The 21,508-nt window shown below is 49.8% G+C and overlaps 1 protein-coding gene across 1 annotated transcript in view; it reads right to left on the bottom strand.

The window, feature by feature from the left end:
* The window catches only part of PODXL2 (podocalyxin like 2), a 32,559-nt gene extending 11,526 nt beyond the window's left edge, over positions 1-21,033 (bottom strand). Inside the window, exons 1-3 of the mRNA XM_071550477.1 lie at positions 20,691-21,033; positions 10,213-10,506; positions 30-910 (exon numbers count right to left, since the gene is read on the bottom strand). Coding sequence (XP_071406578.1) covers positions 30-910; positions 10,213-10,506; positions 20,691-20,742 — 1,227 coding nt within the window. The 5' untranslated portion in view covers positions 20,743-21,033. The remainder of the gene's footprint in view (positions 1-29; positions 911-10,212; positions 10,507-20,690) is intronic.
* Positions 21,034-21,508: the final 475 nt, after the last annotated feature.

Below are 21,508 nucleotides of genomic sequence, written 5' to 3'. Positions count from 1 at the left end.
GCAGCCTCCCACCCTGCTCCCAGTGCTACCTGTGCCGAGTCCCAGGGCAGCTCTGTTGGCACCATGGCCATGCGGGCATCTCCAGCCTGAGGTGACAAACTCCTCTGTGCTGTCACAGTCTCAGTGACTGACTCAGTGTCATTCCAAATGGGATCCAGCACAGGCTCATCAGCTCTGTCCCACGGAGACACAGAAGTGGGATGCTGCTGACTCTCAGAAACAGTCTGGGTGCCCGAGGAGCTGCTTCTAGGAGAGGGTGTCCCCACAGGCATTTCCACTGTCTGCTCCATTTCAGTTAGACTCGTGGGCTCCAGCATCTCCCACCCCACTGTGGGCTCTGAGACCTCCTCTCTGGACGAATATTCTTCCACACCAGCCTCCACTGTGGTCTCTGCAAGCTCTGCTGCTGTGGTACTCACAGTCAGCTCCGAATCTGCTCCCTCAGCAGCCCAACTGTCCCCAGCTGTCACCTCAAAAAGTTCTTCAGAAACACTGGGAGATCTTGCAGTAGTAGAAAAAATAGAAGACCCAGGTAGAAGACCTGGTCCCATGCTGCTCCCAAGGTCTAAGCCTGGAGAAACAGAGTCCTCTTCTTGACCTCCTGTGGCTGCCTCAGTCACAATACCTGGCCTGGCAGAGGCTGTGGAAAACGGAAGGGAGAAGGGATCCTCTTGGTCCACTGGTTCAGAAGACATAACTTCTGGCCCAGAGGTCTGGAGGCTCCCCACTCCTCCTCTTGAGTGGTCTATAGGGAGCAGCCCCTCCTCTTCCTCTAGTGTAGAAAAAGGCGTGTGCAAGTCAGGGTCAACAAATTCTGCTGGTGGTTGGACAGTGGCTGTTTCCCAGTTGTCTCCCTGTGTCCCATTCCGTTTTAGCAATGCCTTCTGAGATGTAGCAGGAAAGCTGTAATCTAAAAAGAGATTCAAAAGACTTCATGTCACATGCAAAGCACCGAAGAACTCTGAAAGGCAGAGAGCTGGCCCCATTATAGGTGTCCAGCCAGAGATGGGGTCAAATGGCAGAGACCCTCTAAAAGCAGGTAGCCTGCCACAGCAGAGAACAATCACACACCACAAGTGCATTTCTCCAGCTCCCCAACCCATCCCAGTGAATCCACATTTCCTAGAGTTAATTTGCATGTTCATTTTCACCACTCCTTTCTGTCCTGAGGCATTTTTACAGACAGTAATAACAGTTTTGACACCTGGCATATTTAAATTAAGGTTATAAGTCTTAGGAATCAGTTTGAGACCCAGAGATTAGTTTCAAATGGGATCCAGAAAGATAAGGGATAGTAGCAGCAGTCAGCCACAAGCTAGATGGGAAATACCAGAGAAGGGAAACAAAAGCACAGCAAACCTAATCCTCCTCCCTGGCACACCCAACTAATACCACTAATCAACCAATCAACCTGGGCATACCAATCAACCTGGGCATCTTTGAAATGCAGAATTTCACTTTGCACAGGAGTTCATAAAAGTCATGTCACAAACATCTGCATTATGAAACTCCCATATCAATAAGGGAAAGTTTTGTTCTGCTACAGCAGCCAAATCTAACTCCCCTCCCTCCAGCCAGCTTCTGTGGCTCTGATCATGAATTCCTTTGTTGTTGTGAGACAAATGTAGATGCTGAACAGGAAGATGCACCTCACAAATGTAAGGTCAGAGCAGGCAGGGGTTTCTTCTGGAGGCCAGCAAGGACATGGGACCTCAGCATAAGAAAAGTATCTGTAAGGTCAGACATCTTTAGCTCAGATTAGCAGGCACAAATCCAGCAGGCATAATTCAACCTTCATCTTTCCTGAGAAACTGCTCATACCCACGGAGCTCCATTTCAGGAGTTTGCATCCCAATTAACTCCCTTTCTCCCCAAGACAAGCACAGCACATTCTCAGAGAAAGAGAAGGAAGACGATCCCTTCGCAGCCAGAAATGAGCCCCCTGCCCTGTCTATGGTTATTAAGTAAGTGACTGTCTGAAATCCCCAAGGCTCCCGTCTCCTCTCCTGCCTGCCAAAGCAGATGCTCTACTGAGCACAGTGGGCAGCAGCTGTCTGGATGCCTTACAGAGATCTGCACAAAAAACCTCCATGCATCCCTGACTCCAATCCATCACTTGCTGCTGCCAGAGCGGGTGCAAGCTCCCAGGCAGAGAGGGCCATGTCATCAAACACACTCATTGCCTTGGGTATTCCCTGGGAATTAGGACTGCCCATGCTAATCCTGCATGCTCTTTCCCACCTGGCCAGAGTGGAGAATAGACTACACTTCATCCACCCCAAACAGGAGGTGCAAAGATGCTGCTGTTCAGCTGGCAAGTAGCTTTCCTAACCCACAGCTCATTTCCTACATGCTGTCAGCAGCTTCTTCCAGATGTTGCCCAAAGATGAGCACAATCCAGCTGCTGACCTTTAGAGCTGTTGTGTGGAGCATGTCTCCTAGTTCTGCCTGCAAAGAAGCCACTGAGATTTACTGACCACCACAGGTAGAAGGCAGGTCGCTTTGCTGCTGTATTTCACTAGAGATCATCATCCTGACTGAGGCCCTACCCAGGGGCTCTGAGGATTAAAAGATTTTTGCTACCCAGCAGCCTACCTGGTGATGCTCCCCCAGAGGCCATGGAGGCTGCTAAGACCAATCAGCAGCAGCACAAAAAAAAAAATATCTCTCCTCCAGTGCCTGGTACTGACCTTCCCAAAGGCCCATACCCTCAGGTACACTTCCCAGTGTCTGCAGACACAGTCACTGCCTTGCCAGATGGATGGTGGGTTAACAGCAGGAACAGCCACACACCATGGGATTGAGGACATTTGGTTGGGACCCTCTTCAGAGAGATGATAAAAGTTTAGTGCATCTCTCAGGGCTAACCTTAACCCTAACTCTAACCTCCTGCAGGGATACTCAGGGTTTGCACCAAAAAGCTCAGCAAGAACCCCGCCTGCCCTGACATGCTGTGGGTGAAAAGAGGGGTTTGCCCCAGAAGAGAAGGCCCTGTTAGACGGGATGTTATTTTCAAGGATCAGTGATCCAATCTGCCTTCCGCCTTGCCTAAAGACACTCTCAGCTGTTCTCGACTCCTCTGCACCTCCTCTCTTCTCTGCTCCTCTTCCTACCTGGAGGAGAGGACAAACTGGCAGAAGGGCACAGCAAAAAAAACAAATGACAAAAAGCAGCATGAGGTTTGTCCCACAGGAACAAGAAATGCTCCCAGCCTGTCAGCTCTCCTTTGAAGTCACACATTCAACCTTTCCTTTAAGTGCTCTGTCATAGTTTAGTTAGCTCCTGTGGGGGAAAGCCCCACATGGTGCAGCCATGCAGCCTTTCCAACAAGATCTAAAGATGCCAGAGGGACTGACGCCTCTGTCTCTCCTGGGCAATGAAAGTTCAGGGAGAGCCCATCCTACTCTCTCCTAGTAGACTTTCATCTTACAAGGCAGCCAAAGATTTAAACCTGAGCTGCTTCTCTGGGCCAACAAATCCACAAAATAGAAGCAGACACAGGAATCCTCACATTTGCTACTAACTGCATGAATATTCCACTTTTCATCAGTTTCCCCACTACCCTGCATACTAAGATGGGAGGATCTTTCTTCTGTCTGGTTCGTAAGATCCCACTGATTAGAAAATGAACTCCCCTCAAATCTTGCCAGGACTGTTACTCAGATTCACATTGGGAATAGTGCAACTTGAGGCATTTTGGTCACTGTGGTGCTGGTTTCCACTCTTTAAACAAGGAGCTCTCCATACAACCTGCTTACAAAGCGATTCGATCACTTCCCAGGTTCAGGGAGGATCACAGAATCACCAAGGTTGGAAAAGACCTTCAAGATCTAGTCCAACCATGAGCCCAGCACCACTATAATCATCTCTAAACCACATCCCCAAGTGCCACATCCAGATGCCAATGATGACAAGTCAATCCTTCCTTCCAGACTTTTCAGCTAGACATTTACTACCTGTCTGGAAGAAGCTCCTACTGTCTTACTAACAAAGGTGTCTGCCAGCTTGTCAAAATCAGGTCTCTTTAAGGCACTCATATTTTCTGTTAATTTATACCTCTCTTCTACAGTCTGAAGGAATTTTTACACCCTGTCCATCTCCTTTGTATAATCCCAGCCCCTAAGCTGGTCCCAGCATCTCCTTCTCAAGGCTTCATCCAGACAAACTGGCCTCAGTCACTCATTTGTGCAATGCAGAGCTAAGAGCATGCCCACTTGAAGAGTCTTCCCAGCATTTCCCTCAATTCACCTTCCCTCCAGCCCTAAGGCAACTCAAAGGGCATCTCCCATTTTTAGTAGCTCTTCCAGCATTCCAGTAGCAGTTTCCCTTCAGCAAGTGTTCTTCTCCTACAACCCACTTGGCCCACCTGGTGCTCCTCTACCTTCAGAAGACCTTCTACACCTGCCTCCCATGCTCTGGGCACACGGCAGTGCACCCACAGACTTTTCCACCTTCCTACGCTAGTGCTATCCACTCTCATTCCCACCAGCTTTTGTGGAGAGAAACAGCAACCATGGAAGAGGAAGGCCAGACAGATGCAGGTGCCCTCTGTTCCTGCTGCAGAAACGGGGCAGAGTCTTCTGATAAAGCAGACAGGTATTATAGAGCTGGATGCAATGCCAGATTTGCCTGGCTCGTTTATCGGCCCATCTAATTTCAGCAAGGAAACAAAAGGCAATCCCAAGGTTGCCTGAGGAGGTTGTAACTGCACATACTATCAGCTCCTTCCCTGCCAGGGTCTGCTGTCTCCTACCCAGATCAGCAGTAGGCTGGAGCACAAGAGGAGCTTGTGGCCACACACAGAGGTGGCATGTGCCACATACCCCTTTCCAGCCACAAACAGGAGCAACCAGGCCATGAAGAAGCCAGCCTGATCACCAAGGGGGACAGCTCAGGAGAATCATCTGACGCAGCCATGAAACTGTCCCAACACTTCTGGCCAAACAGTCTAGCAAAGGCAGACCAGATGAGTCAAGCAGGCAGCCACAGTTGCACACCACAGTCTCACAGAGCTTCTCAGTCACACCATCCCCTTGGGAGTCTGGTTCACCGATATGAAATTCCATACCTCTACCTCACCTCCTTGCCACCACATCATTAGCTACACCCCTTAATGCTTTCCATCAGTGGTGGTATTACTCATATTGCAGTATCCAGCTGCCTCCCACAATCCCCCAGCCCTTCCCTTCCAAGCTGTTACAAAGACCCCCAGGCACTATTTTCTAAAGAAACCAATAGCCTTTCTATCATTCCAAGTCCTGCCCTTTGCACCTCCCAGCAGACCCAGGTTTGGGTTGCAGAGATGCATTTTCTTCACCCAGGAAAATGATTTTCCCTGGGAGAGGTGAAGATGAGCTTCAAACCTCTGCAAAAGCTGCCATTCAGACACGGTCCTGCTTCCTCCGAAATCAATACCAAAACTTCTCTGACACCAGATGGGCCAAGACATGGCACTGTGCCAAAGCACAATTCCCCAGCCAGATATTTAATTCATTACATTTCTGCTTCTCCTTCATTCAGAAGAGCTGGTCTCAGTTACTGCCCTACAAGGTTCCCTACCCTGTATTTGCTATTAACTGTTCTAAGCAACTGTGACAACTCAGGAAGAGGGTGATCCTCATTGTTATTAGTACACGTAACTCGACCATAAGGTCTTTATTGGATTAAACTGAAAGATCATGTTAACCAGTGATTGAATTACTGATAACTAGAGGGCACTGTAATAAAAACAAGAACATTCCTGGGCTCCCACCACACCACATGGCACCATTCATACTAAAGCACCTGCCAACTCTGGAAAGCACAAGGTGCACTCTACTGACTGCTAAAAATGCAGCCAGGTCTGAGGCCGTATCTCCTTCCCTTTTTGCAGTATAAAGCAGGGAGACTTACTGCAGAAAGTCACACTCCAGCTGATTGAAACTGCAGGGGGATTTTGGAGACAAAATACAATTACTGGTGCTGGAATCGAGCCAGTTGGGGCTAATATACTAATCTCCCAGAGGAGCTAGAGAAGTTACTGTCTCCGACTCCAAAACAGGTCCACCCACACAAAAGAAATCGTAGTCCAAAGAGAGATCCAGAGTAGAAAACTTGTTAGGTCTCATTATGGTTGGAATTTGCTTTAGGTAGAGACCAGGCACCAAGTGCTACAGCCGTTCCCCAAATAGCCTCATACCCTTTTCCTGCTCAGCACAGGACTGCAATAAAGTGAGAATAAGCCAGGCTCACCCAAAAACAGTCAGCCAGGGATAGCTGCACCAAAATAACACTATGCAGAGAGAAACTCTTCTGTCACATGTTAGCCTTTGCCACCAATGTCTTGACTGAGATGGCCTGTCCCAAGACAGATCACCCAATGTGTCAGTGTACACTAAACCAGGGCATAAACAAGGGAGCTGAGCTCAGCGGGCGGCTGCTCAACACTAAGCTGCTTATGTAGACTGTCTTTACCAGGTGCTTCATTTCATTAATGCTCGGGTTGAAGATGGTATTAAGAACTGCAGATTTGCTGTCAGTCTGGATGAAGAGGCAGCAGATTCCAGTAAGGCTGAAAGACACTGGGATCTCTCAGGCCAGAAGCAAGTAATTCATCACAGAAGGAAATGAATATCACTAGCAGAGAAGATGGAAGGTATTTTATTCCATTAGCTGGTCAGAAAACTTCCTTTTCTTTGAATACAGTCCTTCTAAGTTGTCTGTTCCGCTATCCCCTATCCTAGCTCTCCTGGGAATCCCTTCTGCTAATTACTGTGAATAATTAAAAGATTACAATTTCCTTCCCAGCCCCCCAAAGTGCCACATGCCGTCCTAGTGAATCACCAATCTATAAAACTAGATTTGACTGCTCCCAGCACAGTCATGCCTTGGTCTTCAAACACGTTGGGGCTGAAAGCACACCCTGGCTGTAATGAAGTGGCACGCCAGCCCACCATCACACTGGGAGACACACTTCAGTCCTTGGAGGCTGTTGGGCAGGGGAAAAGAGGGACTAAGTGACCTCATCCACTAGACATTCACAAATCTTGCATCAGTTTTCAGGAGCCCACACTTCCCAGCAATAAATGACTAGGCTGTCTCAACCTAGAGCCTTCACTGAAAGGGTAACATGGGGCAATGCATTCTCACCAACACAAAGGAGAACACCAAGAGGTGCAAACCAGGGAGCACTCCAGGATGGATACAGCACTACAGAACTCTTTCACTCAAAATCAGAGACTCAAAGAGTCCTAATGATACTCCTAATGACTCTCACCTTGTAGCCCTAAAGCTGGATGAGAAGTTGCATTTGTTGCCCACAACGTCCAGTCTGATAGTAAGAAATATGGGGCACTGAAAGCCTCCAGGCAAAACAAGATGGGGATGGTGGGAAGAAAGGAAAGGAAGACACAAAGGGCTAGATGTGAGTCCCTGCAGGTTCACTCTACCTTCAGAGTTGATCTGTGGTTCAGGCCAATTTTCTACCAAAAGTGAAGCAAAGCAGCCAAATCCAAACTACAACCTGAGAAGCTTCTAGGTTTCCTAGAAGCCTAAAGGGATGCAAAAGTAACAGGTTCACAGCTCCACTGACTTGCCTTTTGGCTAAAGTACAAGTCACACACTGCTTCTTTCCATAAAGACATGGCACCCACTTTCCAAACAGACCTAATCCATCTCTTCCATGCAGCTCTACTGGGTAGCAGCTGTGCATGGGGTAGCACACATGCAAGTGCACACTTCTGTGCACCCTCAGACAGAATGAGACAAATGTCAGGGCCCTTCCACAGGCTGGAGATCACTGATGTCAATATAGATTCACTGTTCCGTAGCGTAAATCAGCAAAAGCACATTATTCAGGAGAACCAGAGCCCCATGCTGAGCTGTGCTCTGCCAGTGGGGGTTTGTTCTCACTTTCTAACACACAAACAGCTGGCCCTATATGCCACAAGTTTTCCAGAAATATTTTTAAAGGACGATCAAGTGCACTTAGGAAAAAAAAAAGCAGCAGCTGCAGATTGTTATTACTTTTTAGCTCTTGCAGCCTCAAAGTCACACAAAGACAGGGGAGTCTCCCCACGTAGACTTCAGAAGGACACAGAAAAAGGAGAGATGACAAATACAGCTTTGAAATAGCAGGAGATCTGGCCTATCTGCAAGACCACCAGCCGTTCCAGGCCCAATATCTTTACACCAAACACAGAAAGAAGCCAGCACAGGTCTCCTTTCATAGCAGGGTATTTTCTCTCTCTCGTAGTACAACAATCCCATTTTGTGCCTTGATTGATGCAGCAACTCCAATGTGTGCTTGGGACAGAGCTACCAACTATGCCAGACTAGACTTCACAGAAAGAAATCTCACATAAGGAAAACTTATACCATAAACTTTTTTCCTTAAACAGCAGCTGTTTAAAAGCATTTAATGGATTTATACATTGAAAATAACCTAACAGATGTCATCACACAGTTCCACAAGGTATCACATAGCATCTGTCACACATGCAGCATGTAAGATCCAATGGTTGTATGCCCCTCTCATACAGAGGCTTTGCATGACAGGAGAACACTGCCCAATTTAGAGATGCTATTACAATATCCTTTATTGTAAAATGACACACAGCAGGTTTCTAATTAAATTTTAAGTAGAAATGTGCTCCCATCTCTTGAATAATTCAAACTGTTCTATTAACCAAGGTTCTGAAATGCCATTGAGACATGAGCTCTGGACACAGCAACAGTCAGGGGAAGAAACAGCGCTTGGAAGCACAGCAGCAGTTAGCTGGGCAGCGGATAGGGCAGGGTATGCATAAAGGACAGCTGAAAGAGCACATCTGTTCATGGAGGAAAGTACTGCAGGCAAGAACGGAAGGAGAGAGGAGCGTGTTCTGCATGCAAATGGGGCAAGGCACGTGCAAGTGGCAAGGCTGGGTTCGGAACCCAGTCATCTCTCTCTCAATGCACAAGCACACGCTGTTCTCCAAGTCACGTCCAGAGCTGTGAGTACATGCAGGTGCCTGCTGGCACACCAATAAAAGCGCCGCTGAGCGCTGCCGCTGCATGAGAGCGGCTGAGCCAGAGCCTGTCCCAGGGATGTGCTGGCAGGAACGGGCACCATCCATCCCCAGCATCCCTATGGAGGCAACATCTGCACAGCTGCCCCACAGCCAGGTCTGCAAGTGCCCCAGGGGCCACGGACCCACAGGGCAGCATGGCCAAATAAGTTCAGCTGAAATGTCAGTGAGCAAAGAGCTTTGGAGACCTAAGCTGAGACAGCCCCTGCCCCCCATGGCACGCACTGTGCCCCAGCGGGCAGCCTCAGTCATAGCCCTGCAGCACCCTCAGCCCTGTGTGAGCACAGGTGTGTTTTAAGGTCACAGAAATAGGAGTGAAGATAAAACGAGATTTGTGCTTTCTAACTGCAGATCTGCTGTGAGGGAGGCAGTGATATGGCCAAGGAAGGAGGGGTAAGGCTGAAGCCTGGCCCTCGGGTAACAATACATGCCCCACATGACACTTAAGAGCAGGAGCATGTGAAATAATCTCCTAAGCTACTGGAAACCCGGTAATGCTCCTCCTCCTTCCTCCCATCCCTCTCCTTGAGGGCATCTCAAAGCCAATAAGGGTCTCTGAGGGGAAACCACTGAGGAGACTCAGTTGTCTCAAAAAAACACTTCAGAGAGGAAAGCAAGTTCAAATGAAACCCATTTTGGTCCTGACCCCTCAGGAAGTAGCAGAACAGGGTAGACAACAGAACTGTCTTCTCTTGGGCCAAATCCACACTGAGGTCACAGAGTGAGGAATTCAGAATTTGAACCAGGGAACTCAGCTTTGATTCAAACCCTAAAATGCCCTTTCATCAGTCAGGTTCTTGAGACCCCAAAGTTGCACTTAATAGACAGCAAGAGAAGGAAGGAAGAGAGAAAAGAGCATAAAAGGGGGAAAGAGAGAGAGAAAGGAGGGCATGAGGCAATGGGAAACTAGGTGAAGGTAATACTTTTCCCAGCTCATAGCAGCTCAGGAATAAAAGCTCTGCTGTAACTTGGTTTCTAAAGCCTGTGCTTTCTCAGGGTTCACTGGGGACACATCAGGCACTGAGGTGAGAAAATAGAGCTGACGTTTAATCTCAGGCCCTCTTAGTGAGAGTTGTGTCAAAGCAGGAAGACAGATCCCTGCATCCTTCCACTTCCCCAGAGTCCCTGCAGAGTGGGGAGGAAGAATGGGGTAAAAATAACCTACCTGTTGGCGGTCCCAAGTCCAGGCTGGAGTCGTTGAGTTCTCCCCCATCTTCCCAGAAGTACTGCGGAGGTTGCAAGATCTTGGACTCCTCATTCTCCTCGCTGGCAAAGCCTGACCCTGGGGCAGCATGCAGAGAGCCAGGAACAAGATCCGGCTCTGCAGTCTCCAGGCTAGTTTGCTCATGGGAATTCATGGCCTCCAGGTGTGACATCATGGCAAACTCCACCAAGGAAGTTGACGTGAGGCCATCAGCAGTTGGGTCCTCCGAGGAGGCAAGACAGAGGCACAAGGTCCCTGTATAATGAGAGTATAATGACACATCAGAGATAGGACTGACACCCACTGGGCTTGTCTTCTTGCAGCCTGCTCATCTCAAACCAAGCTACCCCTCACATGGGCTGTGCTCTCAGCTGATGAGGAAAATTAGGGTATTTGGGAAACATCCACAACCATGCAGAGGAGCATTCATATCCAGGAGTCCTCAGTAGCAAGCAGCCATCCAGCCTGGGGCACCTCTCTTTGATGGGGCACTGATGGTTTGCCCTTTCTGAGGTGTTTTTGCCTCTGGAAGGATGGGATGTCTTGTTAATCACCCATCCTGGAGAGGAGGTGGAATGTCTCATAATTCAGCCATGAAACTCTGGCCCTGTGAAGGCAATGACAGTTTCCTACCCAACTATCCTGATCCACAGCTATATTATATGAAGGGGCACTGATTCAAACTAGTATTATTTACAACTCCAAAATTAATCATGTTTTAAATCAGGAGGCTGAAAATCTCCTTTAAGTCCTTAATCTGAACTTCATTTTGCATTCACAATGTTGGTTTTCATATGAAAGGGCTGACCATCAGAGCTAAGTATTCAAATGTGACAATAGCAGACATCTACTTAACACTAAGCAGGGAAGCTGGCTGCATTTTACACTTTTCTTTTAATATTACACCCTTGTTATTTCCATTTTATCTATTAAAAGGTTTGAGTGACACTTCTTGATTCCCAGATGAGACTTTAATAGTGATGTGTGTCAAGGTACATTCACATGCATATTGAACTTTAATCAAAATGCAAGAACTTGGAATGCACCTGGAACTTGGCTTTATTCAGCCAATAAATATCATGATAAATATGGAGATATAAGGAAAAAATAAAATTACCAAAACATGTTTTACATTTAAAACAGTTTTGTTAAGTAAGCAAAGGAACTAATTTGGGTGAACTGAACAATTTGCTTCCCAGCCCTCTGTTCTTCAGCATATCAAAACTCAAAGATCTCATCCTCTCACAGATGATTTTTATTCATAGATTAAAATAAAAAAGGACAAACTTTCTCGCTTTCTCAGCTCATACTCAGCTTCTCAGTTCTTAATGAACTAGTCACTGAACTGAACTAATTGAATAAGCTGAAATGAAGACTAATTTGGTATTTTTCTTTGATAACTGATTTTCTAGACAAAAGAAATGCAGCAGATCTAATCCATCTCCACTTCAGTCAAATATCTGATACAGTGCCTGATGCAGAATTACGAGAGACACAAGAAAAGACACCGATTAACAGGAAAACTATAAGGCATTGGCTATACAAAAAAACTACAGACAAGTTTTGTGCTAGAGGGAGGCTATTAGTGGAATTCCTCGAGGCTTGTCCTTGGATCTGCTGTGCTTTCCCACTTTCCTAAGTGACCTTGGAAGAAAAATTAGGAACATGATAATGAAATTAACCAAGGACACAAAGAGAGGAGACATCCTCACTGCACAGAAAGACAGTAGGTACAGCTATGTGATCTTGAGAATGTGAGTAACAGAAATATTATGAAAAGAAATAGTACAAAGTGACAAGTCATCCCCTTGAGAACTAGCACAAAACATTACTGATACAAGATAGGAAACCATCCATTAGAAACGCCTTAAGAGGAGAAACTCCTGTATTAGAAAGAGCTCCGAGATATCACTGGAATGCAGATGTGAAAATCCTTGCCCTGAAGTATTAGAAATAGAGAGCTTTTACAAAGCATTGCTGAGACATCACCTGGATGGTGCACACAGATCTGGATACACGTGGCCTGAAATGATTTAAGCAGAGCTGAACCGCCTTCAGGCAAGGGCACAGACTAGGCAACCTCCTGAGGTTGCTTCCCACTACTGTGTCCTGCAATTCCACGTCCCAGGAGGACAAATTCAAATCAAGACATGTGCTAAGATGAGCTATCAGGCAATGGCAGATGGGTTGGCCCTGGTGCCTTTGCTGAAAAGATTGGCCTGTTGGCACAAAAAGTTTGGGAATTACTACTCACCCACCAGACTGATTACCAAACCTGTCCTGGGAACACTAGAATCCAGAAATGCATTTCTCAAGCCTTTTGCTTGCTCTGACCCTCTCCACTTTTCACTATTCTCTGAATTGAGCAAAATCCAATATTAGTTCCCCTTTCCCACATCCACTTGGGCCAGGCTTCAGCACTTCTCAATCTCTTTTATTTTGCTCTATTGATCCAAGGCAAGATCAGCTGAGGCCAGCACATCAGGAAAGGGGGAATGGCAGAGTATCAAAGGCGAAGGAAGCTATTGCAGCATCACTGAGCCAACCAAAATGCCTCAGGGCATCCCTGGGGATGTACCAGTTCCCTGCGAGCCCTGCACACACAGTGAAGTCCACAGCTAGAAACAAGAGTGAGCATGGATTCAGAGAGACCTGGCCAGGCAGCCCCTGTGCCAATTCAGTGGTGCTCAGCAAGCTCCAAGGTGATGATTCCCAGGCTGGGCTTCCCCAGCTGACACAAGACGCCTGCACCACTGATAAGAGAGCACTGATCCCGGTACAGCCCACCGGAGAGAGCACTTGTCTTGAGGAGCTTACAGCTTAAGCAAACATGACAGAGAGCAGCAAGAATGAGAAAAGAAATATTACGCTCAAAGTTATCCAGCAAGACAGCAGAATGGTAGGGAGAGATCAACTGGTCCAAGGCCAGACAGAATATTTGATATATTTGTGACTGCAACTGACTGCCTGGATCCTAAGTAAGCTCTTTATCCACCCCAGTGCCTCAGTTCCCCCTGATTCCCATTAGCAGAGACATGACTGATGTGGCACCTCGGCTTTCCAGCCACACTACAAAACACATCCTGGGTTCCCGGGGCAGCAAGGCAAAGCCTCAAAATGTAACTCTGCGCCAGCTCCCAGGCTGGCTCAGGCCTTTGTTTCCATCAGCTACACCCAATTTGGGCTCCCTCCAGAGCTCAGTCATAGTCCATCCTGCTACTTCTCAACAGACATCTCATGGCAGGTGAACCTGGGCATCCAGAGAGTTATTTCCATCCATGTGGGAAGCTTGGATGCTGGGAATATGTTTACCCTCCTTTAAGTCTGAAGTGTTTACCCAATTAAAAGCCTCTAAGCTGCATTATCTGGTTTACTGAGATGCTGTGCTTTCCTCAGCCCAAGATAAAACTACACCATCTCATCCCTAAGAATGAGTCATGTACAGCATGAGCAAGCCAGGTTTCTCCTGGGGTAGATCTGGAGTAACACCCTGGGGCCTGATCCACAGCCACAAGATGCAGACACTGGTCTGGGGAAACCCTTTGTGACAGCATCAGCCCAAATGACACAGGGCTAACAGCACCATCGCACCAGGGTACAAACCAGTACCTCTCCAAACAGCATCCTGACACCACTTCATTCATACCACCTGCACCAGTAGCAAAACCTCAAAGGGTTAGGGTGCCGAACAGCAGCCCCAAGATCTGCCACCTCTTCCAAGCATCTCATAAAGGAAGGAGCTCCACGCAGCTGTTGAGTCCAAGGCAAAGAAAGAATCAAAGCACGAGCTGAGCTGCAAGGCAGGGGAGCACAGCTGAGAGAGGAAATCTAATGCTCGAGACCTCGGTGGCAGCCCATTTTCCTCCTAGCTTGGGGAACAGGGATTAGACAACTTCTATCAGCCATCAGTCTCCCAATTTTGTATTCTAAAAGGCAGATCAAAAGATAGGAATAAAGAAACACAAATGAATAAAGCTGTGCAACTGTAGATGGGAGGGAGCAGGGAACGGAGCCAGGGCTTGCCAGCTGCTTCAATGGGGCGTTTGTCTCTCATTTCTATTTTTGCGACACCTCTGCGTAACCTGGAGGAGATGAAGCTCTGCATGCTAAAGAGGGCAGGCAGCCTTCGGGGAAACAGCAGGACTGCAAGCACGGGAGGAAAACCCTCCCCAGAACAGAGAGAGGAGGGGCAAAAAAGGAGAGAAAGTGGGAGAGGTAGGTGGAAGGGGGAGAGGGAACGAAACAAAGGCGGTGAGCACCGAAAGCAGCACGGGAGCTCCCACGAGGGCTGTGAGCTGTCCTGCTGCCAGTGCCCACAGAGGTGACATGTGGAGGTAACAACGACCTTGCAAAAGGTGCTTCACCTCTCTAAGGAGCAAAATGGGGCAATTTCAACAGCAGAGAATAATACTGCAGTGTTACCTTTCCGAGGCCACTGAAAAAAGCCTACCAGAAGGATACACTTATGAAATGAGCTTGGTAGTTGCTGAACCCGCTGACCCCTCAGCAAACAGTTCCAAGTCAAAGTGGAGAAGCTTGCTCTGTTCAGCTCAGCAGAGGACTCAAGAAAACAGATTTGGACAAGGAGAAGGGGGAGTTTTGCTCAACAGCAGAAAAAATATCCAAGAAAGATTATCTGTCATCTCTCTCACAAACTGCTGCAAAGAAAAGCAGTTTTGCAATTCTAAACAATTCTAAAAGAACCTTAAAATATTTTCTATGTTAGCTGATCAAGAATCACTTCACCCCTCTGACACAAAGCAAGCCACCTCTCCACAGGACAAGGCAGCTGTTCAAAAACTCCCAATTGGCCTACTGAATAGGACTAGAAGTGAAAGAGGAAATAAATTATTTCTGTGTCCAGCTGAAATGAGAGGAGGGATTTGGGGAGCTGAAATGGAATCTGTCTGTGACTGTGTCAAAATTTTCTTGCTTTTTAATTAATAACAAGCAAATCTCAATTTTTTTCCAAGGAACACACAATCAATCCCTTAAGATGGCATCACACTGGCTTGACCTATAGAGGGGCTGGAGCACTCTTCAGTTTACCCAAGAGAAGGGTGGTTTTACTTCTGCTTCCTGAATGTTGAGGCTACACCACAGTGCCACAGAGGCAGGATCAACCTGCTGAAGGGAAGAACACTTGCCTGGAGCACATTACCTGTTCCTCACCACCAGCTAGCAGCGCCTGCACACCCCACCCAAGCACTTGCACAATGGGTACCAAGGAGGCCGGTCAGAGCATCCTGGTATTGCCAAAGCAGCAGCCACAACAATGTCCATCTGGCCCTGCTACCGCTGACCTTCCTTTCAAGCCCACCCCACACCCAGGAGCTACCCAACAATGTTATTTCCTAGGAGAGCTGGGTCAGGAATGGGTCATTTACTGATAATCGGTTAGGACAGAAACACAATGACCAGATGAGGGAAGCATCTGCCAGGGATATTCCCTCCCCCAGACCACCACGCCTGGAAAGGCCGGGGAGCAAGGCCCAAGGGCAGAGAGGAGAGAGGCCCCAGGGCAGCACAGTCAACGCACAAACCACTTCCAGAACATAACAAAACACAGAGTAATTTAAATAACAAAAAAGGATCCCAACCATGGCCAGTGCAGGAAGAGAAGAAAATGCTGTTTGACTGAGGGATGTCCAAGCTGATTCCCACCTGAAATCTCTGCACACCAGACCCTCATCAGCTTGCACAAGGAACCACACAGGATGACCATATATCAAATCAAGTCCCTTTGGTGCTAATTCAGATTTATAGATCATACCTCTTCTGGGACTCTCCAGATAACAGACCTCTCCCAGTCCAGCTTGCACATGGCCTTATTGCTGCTCTCCCACACTCAACTAAACTATTTACACATCCAGCCATGTCCCTAATCTCTGAGATCATTTCCAATTAGGGCTTCAGAAAACAATATCAGACTGCCATCCTCCTCCACTACTGCCAGCAATCAGGTCCCTTAGCAAGTGTCCCTTTAAAACCATCCACCTTCCCATGACTCCAGTATATTTTAGAAAGCAATGAGAAAAGCCCTTGGGTCTGCAGTGAACACATACTTACCAACCTGCACCAACAAGAGGGGCAAGGCACAACTGAAGAAGCCCTTGCAATGGGACAGCTCGTTAGAGGGATGCTGTGTCAGCATCTTTGAGCTTTTACAGCTCTTTACAGCAAGTATAATGAGAGCGCTCCAACACTCGGCTGCCAGGAGTGCGTGTCTGCACATACTGAGTGGGCACTACCTCACGAAGGACTGCCAACATCTGCTCCCTTGGCATTTCAGCAGAGAGCATCCACAGCACGCAGGCCCAGGTATATCCATGGGAAATGGCACTGTCAGAAGATGCACTTGCCTTTGCAGATAATTGCAGATGTGCCCTTTGTCAGCACAAGTGCACCATGGGCCTGCCTTTCGGGGGTGCCAGGCATCCTCAGCCCAGTGCCAAGATGAGTCAAGTCTCTTGTCCTTACAATCAGTAACATCGGGACTGCTCTAAACATCTCCACCCATCTGCACACAAGACACTCCATGCAAGCAGGGCACAGCAGCTCCAACAAGCCTGCCTGTCCTCCCATCGCTCAAGCATTCATGCCGGGAGTCACAATCTCACTTGGTTGCAGTCTCCCAGACTGTTTGCCTTCACTCCCTCCCCAGATTGTCTCATAACCTTCACACCTCCCTCCTCTGCTGCTGCAACGTCTGCTCTCCTTCACGATTCTCACTACTGACAATGGCAGCTCCCAGCTCTGGGCCAAGGGAGATGCAGCCCCTGGGGAAACAGCATCGGGTACAGTTGTACACAGCAGAAGTGAATTTTCTTTCCTCAGTTACCTTCCACAGGCCTCTCTGAACAGCCCACAGGCCCCCAGGGGTTAACAGACCACAAGGATGAAAGCCATTGATCTAAGAGAAAAAACACAGCTCAGAGACTTCTTTGCCCTCTTAAAGGCCCAAAACTTCATTTGTCACCAGGCCTGTGATTCCTTTTCTCACTCTGTCCCAGCCTGGACTATGTACCCCACAGTGCTCAGTTTGATTTCCAGCACACCAAATACAGGCTGCTTCCTCTTCAAAGCCTCCCTGCTCGGGCAGAGCAAGCACTGCCTCAGATGCAGGAGGGACTTGCCTCGAGACATGGTCACCCATCGAAATATAACAGAAGCCTTTTACACTCCAAAAGGTCTTTAAAGCACTTCACTGAACACAAAATGGTTTTACACTCCACCCCAGCCCCTGCAGCAGAGCACTGACGACCACCCTGTCACATGTCTGTATAGCACACTGCCCGCCAAGAGGCTCCCTCTCCAACCAACCTCATGCATCCTCAGCAAAAAGAACTCATGTAAAGGTTAGGTGGACCCAGGGCACATGTATGGGTCCTGACTACCTTCACAACACATCAGGCAGGACAGAAGTAGCAGAGAGTGGTTGCAGGAGGGCTGCAAAGCTCATTTCCCAACAATTACAGATTATCGACAAAACAAGAATGTACATCCAAACTCTGGCAACCACAACAGGGCTTAACCAGGCACAGAGTCGGTGAGGGGCTGGTCTGAGTCCCAGCAGGGTTTATCTTCCTTGCCAGCATCTCTGGCCCTCTGAACAAACCAACACACGTGTTTGCTTTGCCTCGGTGCAGGCTGCACTCGTGTGGCTGACAAATAGCCTCTCCATTCTTTGGGGATTACGTGTTTCAACAGTGTCCTGGTTTCGACAAACAGCCAGCAAGAATGAGGAGCAAGTTCATCCAAGCACCAGCTGCGAGCCGTGATGTACCTTCCCCACAGCCCCTCTCCCCTGGCCCTGCAGCAGGGCTGCCAGTGCTGCTGCTCCTGCTTACTCAGGTATCCACAAAATGCCAGAGCTTCTTCCCACACTGAGCAAGTAGAAAAACTTTTGTGCACTCTGATCTGCAGCTTGTCGCCGGCAGCTTCCTCTTGAGGGCCTAATGTAGTTATTTCTACCCCTGATGCCTATAATTAAATGAACATTTCCTTATGGCACTGAAACTGACTACAGGGAATTTTCATCCATCCTCATCCATACTCCCTAATCTCCGGCTTGTTCACACAATGCTAACAAGGCATCTTCTAAGCAGGCAGAATGAGGAAAAAAAACCTTAAATAGCCCACGTGAAGACTAGCACCTGGGGAGACAAAAAAAGGAAAGAGACCAATTCCCTCCTTCTCCCCCTTCTTTTAACCACATAATTTTCCTACTTGCAAAACCAAAGGGGCTTAGATACCCTAGAGCCTGGAGAGACGTTTCTATGCCCTGCCAGCACACTTGTGCTGCTCAGCAATCTGATGGGACCGTCCTGAGGGGCATGTCCCATTTCAGCACATCCTGCAGGTCTGCAGAGGCTCATGATCTGGGGAAGCTTTGTTTTAGATATTTCTGTCCTGCAGGGCTAGAGAAACAAAGCCAGAATACACTGAATTATGTCAGACTGGAACAGATCCTAAACCACTGAACAAAGCCTACTAACCAAAACAGGGCTGGATGTATAAATTCCCAGCAATCTGTATCTCCAGTTCTGACCTTCTATCTCAGTAGAAGTCCAGCTGCCTGGAGAAGCCTGGCCAACTGAGTCCAGCCTTCACATTGCACCACAGCCCACCAGGATTACCAGTGTCACTAGACTAGGAACTGAGCTGTCCCTCAGAGCTGCCACTCGCCTCTGACTCCTACACCTATCCCTGCTAGGATAGCAGAGAGGATCACAGGGAAAGCCAAGGACTCAAATCCTCCGTATCATTACCAGCTGGACAGCAGCACTAGAAAGTTTCCAGTAGCCTCAGCAAAATAAGAAACACACCCTCCCCTCAGCACAGCAGTACCACTGGTGGTCTTCTTGGCTGCCACAGGTTAAAACCACTATGAGGTCCATCTCCTTCCCGTGCAGAGCAAATGTAGCTTTCTAGCTATGGGAATGCGGCCAACCCTTGCTGGCAGCTTGGCAGGGTGGGAGTATGGCAGCCCCCACCCCGCATGCATCTTGCCCTCCACTGTGGAGGAGGCAGAGGCTTGGCTGAATTTGGGGACACAGGTTTCCTGCTGAGATGTGGCTAAAGAACCTTTGCCAGCTGTGCCTGAGGTTTTCCCTTAATGTGGACAACCTGCCTGGAGGAAGCCACAAAATTGGCTCCCTGCTCAGCTCTGGAAAGACTTACTGCTTCTGTGCCACTGAGTATTGGCACAAAACCCCAACAGGTTTTCTGATCCATTTTGCTCTTTAAGCTCACTATTGTTTGCAAACCTAAAAGGCTTTATCTGTTCTCTTTAGGGAGTCCCAGACGACAGACTCACAGCTCATGGACAGAGTGGCTCCACAGATGACACATTCCCCCATGAACATTTTCGGGAGATTGGGGTGATACGAGAGATGTGCCAGGGGCTGGATGTCACTGTATCACAGCTCGGTCGTGCTTGAAGACAGTGACTGGTTGGTAACTCAGCCCTTCCCTCCCTGCCAGAATGACTCAAGACAAAGACTCCCCCACACTTCACATGTCCCCGTTCAGAACTCCTGTTCCACACTAGACAGATTTCTGTACAAAGGGATGGAGTAGGGAGGAAAAGGGCAATCTCAGCCTCACGGGTCTTCGGGGGATCCCTTTGTTGGAAAATTTCCCCAGACTACTTAAAAATAGAAACAGAGCCTTCATAACTATTCCGAGTATAATCATTCCCGCACTTAATTGCCTTTCTCTGGCACCTTACCTCTCCTCCAAATTTCAAGAGCAGGCTCCTGGGGAAACGCGGAGCAGTTTTCGGTTCCCCATTCCTTTGTACCAGTTGCGCGGTAGTTCGCAAAATCACCACAATGCCAGATGAAGCCATCGGTACCCGGGCGGGGGGTCCTGGGGCAGAGCTGCCGCAGCCGGAGCTGCCCCAGCCGGGCCGCGACCACCCGCCCCCTGTTCCGCCAGCGCTGCCGGTGCCCCTCGGCATGCGGGGCCCCTCTCCGGGGCAGGAGCCACCGGGAGAACCCTGTCTCCGCGGAGTGAAACCCACGTGCATCCAGCCCGCCATGCCGGCAGCGCGGGGGTCCCCTGTCAGCCCCGGGGGTCCCGGCGCAGAGACCGGCCGCTTCACAGGGCTCTGATGTTCAGGCTGGGGGGGTGGCAGTCCCCGGTACCCAGGGAGAGGTCCGGGATGGGAGATGCGATCCGCACAAGTCCCGGTACCCGGCGCCCGTACGGGGGTGGGTGATGGAGATCCCCCTGCTGCAGAAGAGGTCGCGGTGCCCCGGGGCACTGAACCCCCCGCGGGCCGCGGTTCCCCGGGGTGGGGGGCACAGACCCGCCCCCGCCGGGGGTCCCGGTGCTCGGGGCGCTCCGGTGCCCGCGGAAGAGACCGACACCCCCCACCCGCTGCCCAGCCCATGGGGATGGCGGCGACCCCCGGCCCGCCAGCCCTCACTCACCGGCGGTCAGAAGCAGCAGCAGCAACGCCGGGGCCCGGTACAGGGGCTGCATGGCGGCGGCCGCTGACCTGCCGCGCCGCCTCTTCACGGGGAGCGGGGCCGCCCCGCCGCCCGCCGGGCTCTGCCCCTCTCCACCGCGCCCGCCCGCCGCCCGGCCCCGCACCGCATCCCGCGCCCGACACCGCCTCCTCCCGCCGCCGCTCCGGGGGCGGGGGAAGCGGGGAGGTCCGAGTGCCCGGCGGGTGCGCGGACGGAGCGGTGGGGCAGAGGCGGAGCGCAGCCCTCGGTTTGCTCCTAATTCCTAGCTGCGGAGCCGCCGCCTCCCCCCGGTCGGCCCCGCGCCCCCCGCCCCAGCGCCCCGCACGCCGCCCCCGGCACTCACAACGAGCGCCGGCGGCGCGGCTGCTTGCGCCGGCTGCGGGTGATCAGCCCCGGGCGTGGGAAGGGGGGGATGCGCCGGACCCCGCCGGCGGCAGGGGCAGAGCCCCGCGGGACCGCAGCTCCCCGTCAGCGGCACACCGGGGCCCGGCAGGGACGGTCCCCTGACCAGAGACCCTTCACCTCCGCCTGCCGACCTCTCCTCAGCTGCACATGATTCAGAGCCACCGTCTCTCCCTCACTCCTCAGCTCCCAGCTCATCTAGAAAAACTTCTCCCCGCTGGGCAACTTCATTTCCCCACTGCTGGAGACTATCTGGTCCAAGCCACTGCTCAGATACCTACAGCAACTTGACCATGACCATATGACTTTTGAGTATCTCCAAGGTTGGAGACCCCTGTGTCACTCCTTGGTCACCCTTACAGTAAAAAGGTGTTTCT

Source organism: Pithys albifrons, chromosome 3 (genome assembly GCF_047495875.1).
Source record: "Pithys albifrons albifrons isolate INPA30051 chromosome 3, PitAlb_v1, whole genome shotgun sequence".
NCBI lineage: Eukaryota > Metazoa > Chordata > Aves > Passeriformes > Thamnophilidae > Pithys > Pithys albifrons.
This window is presented reverse-complemented; position numbering and strand designations above follow the sequence as displayed.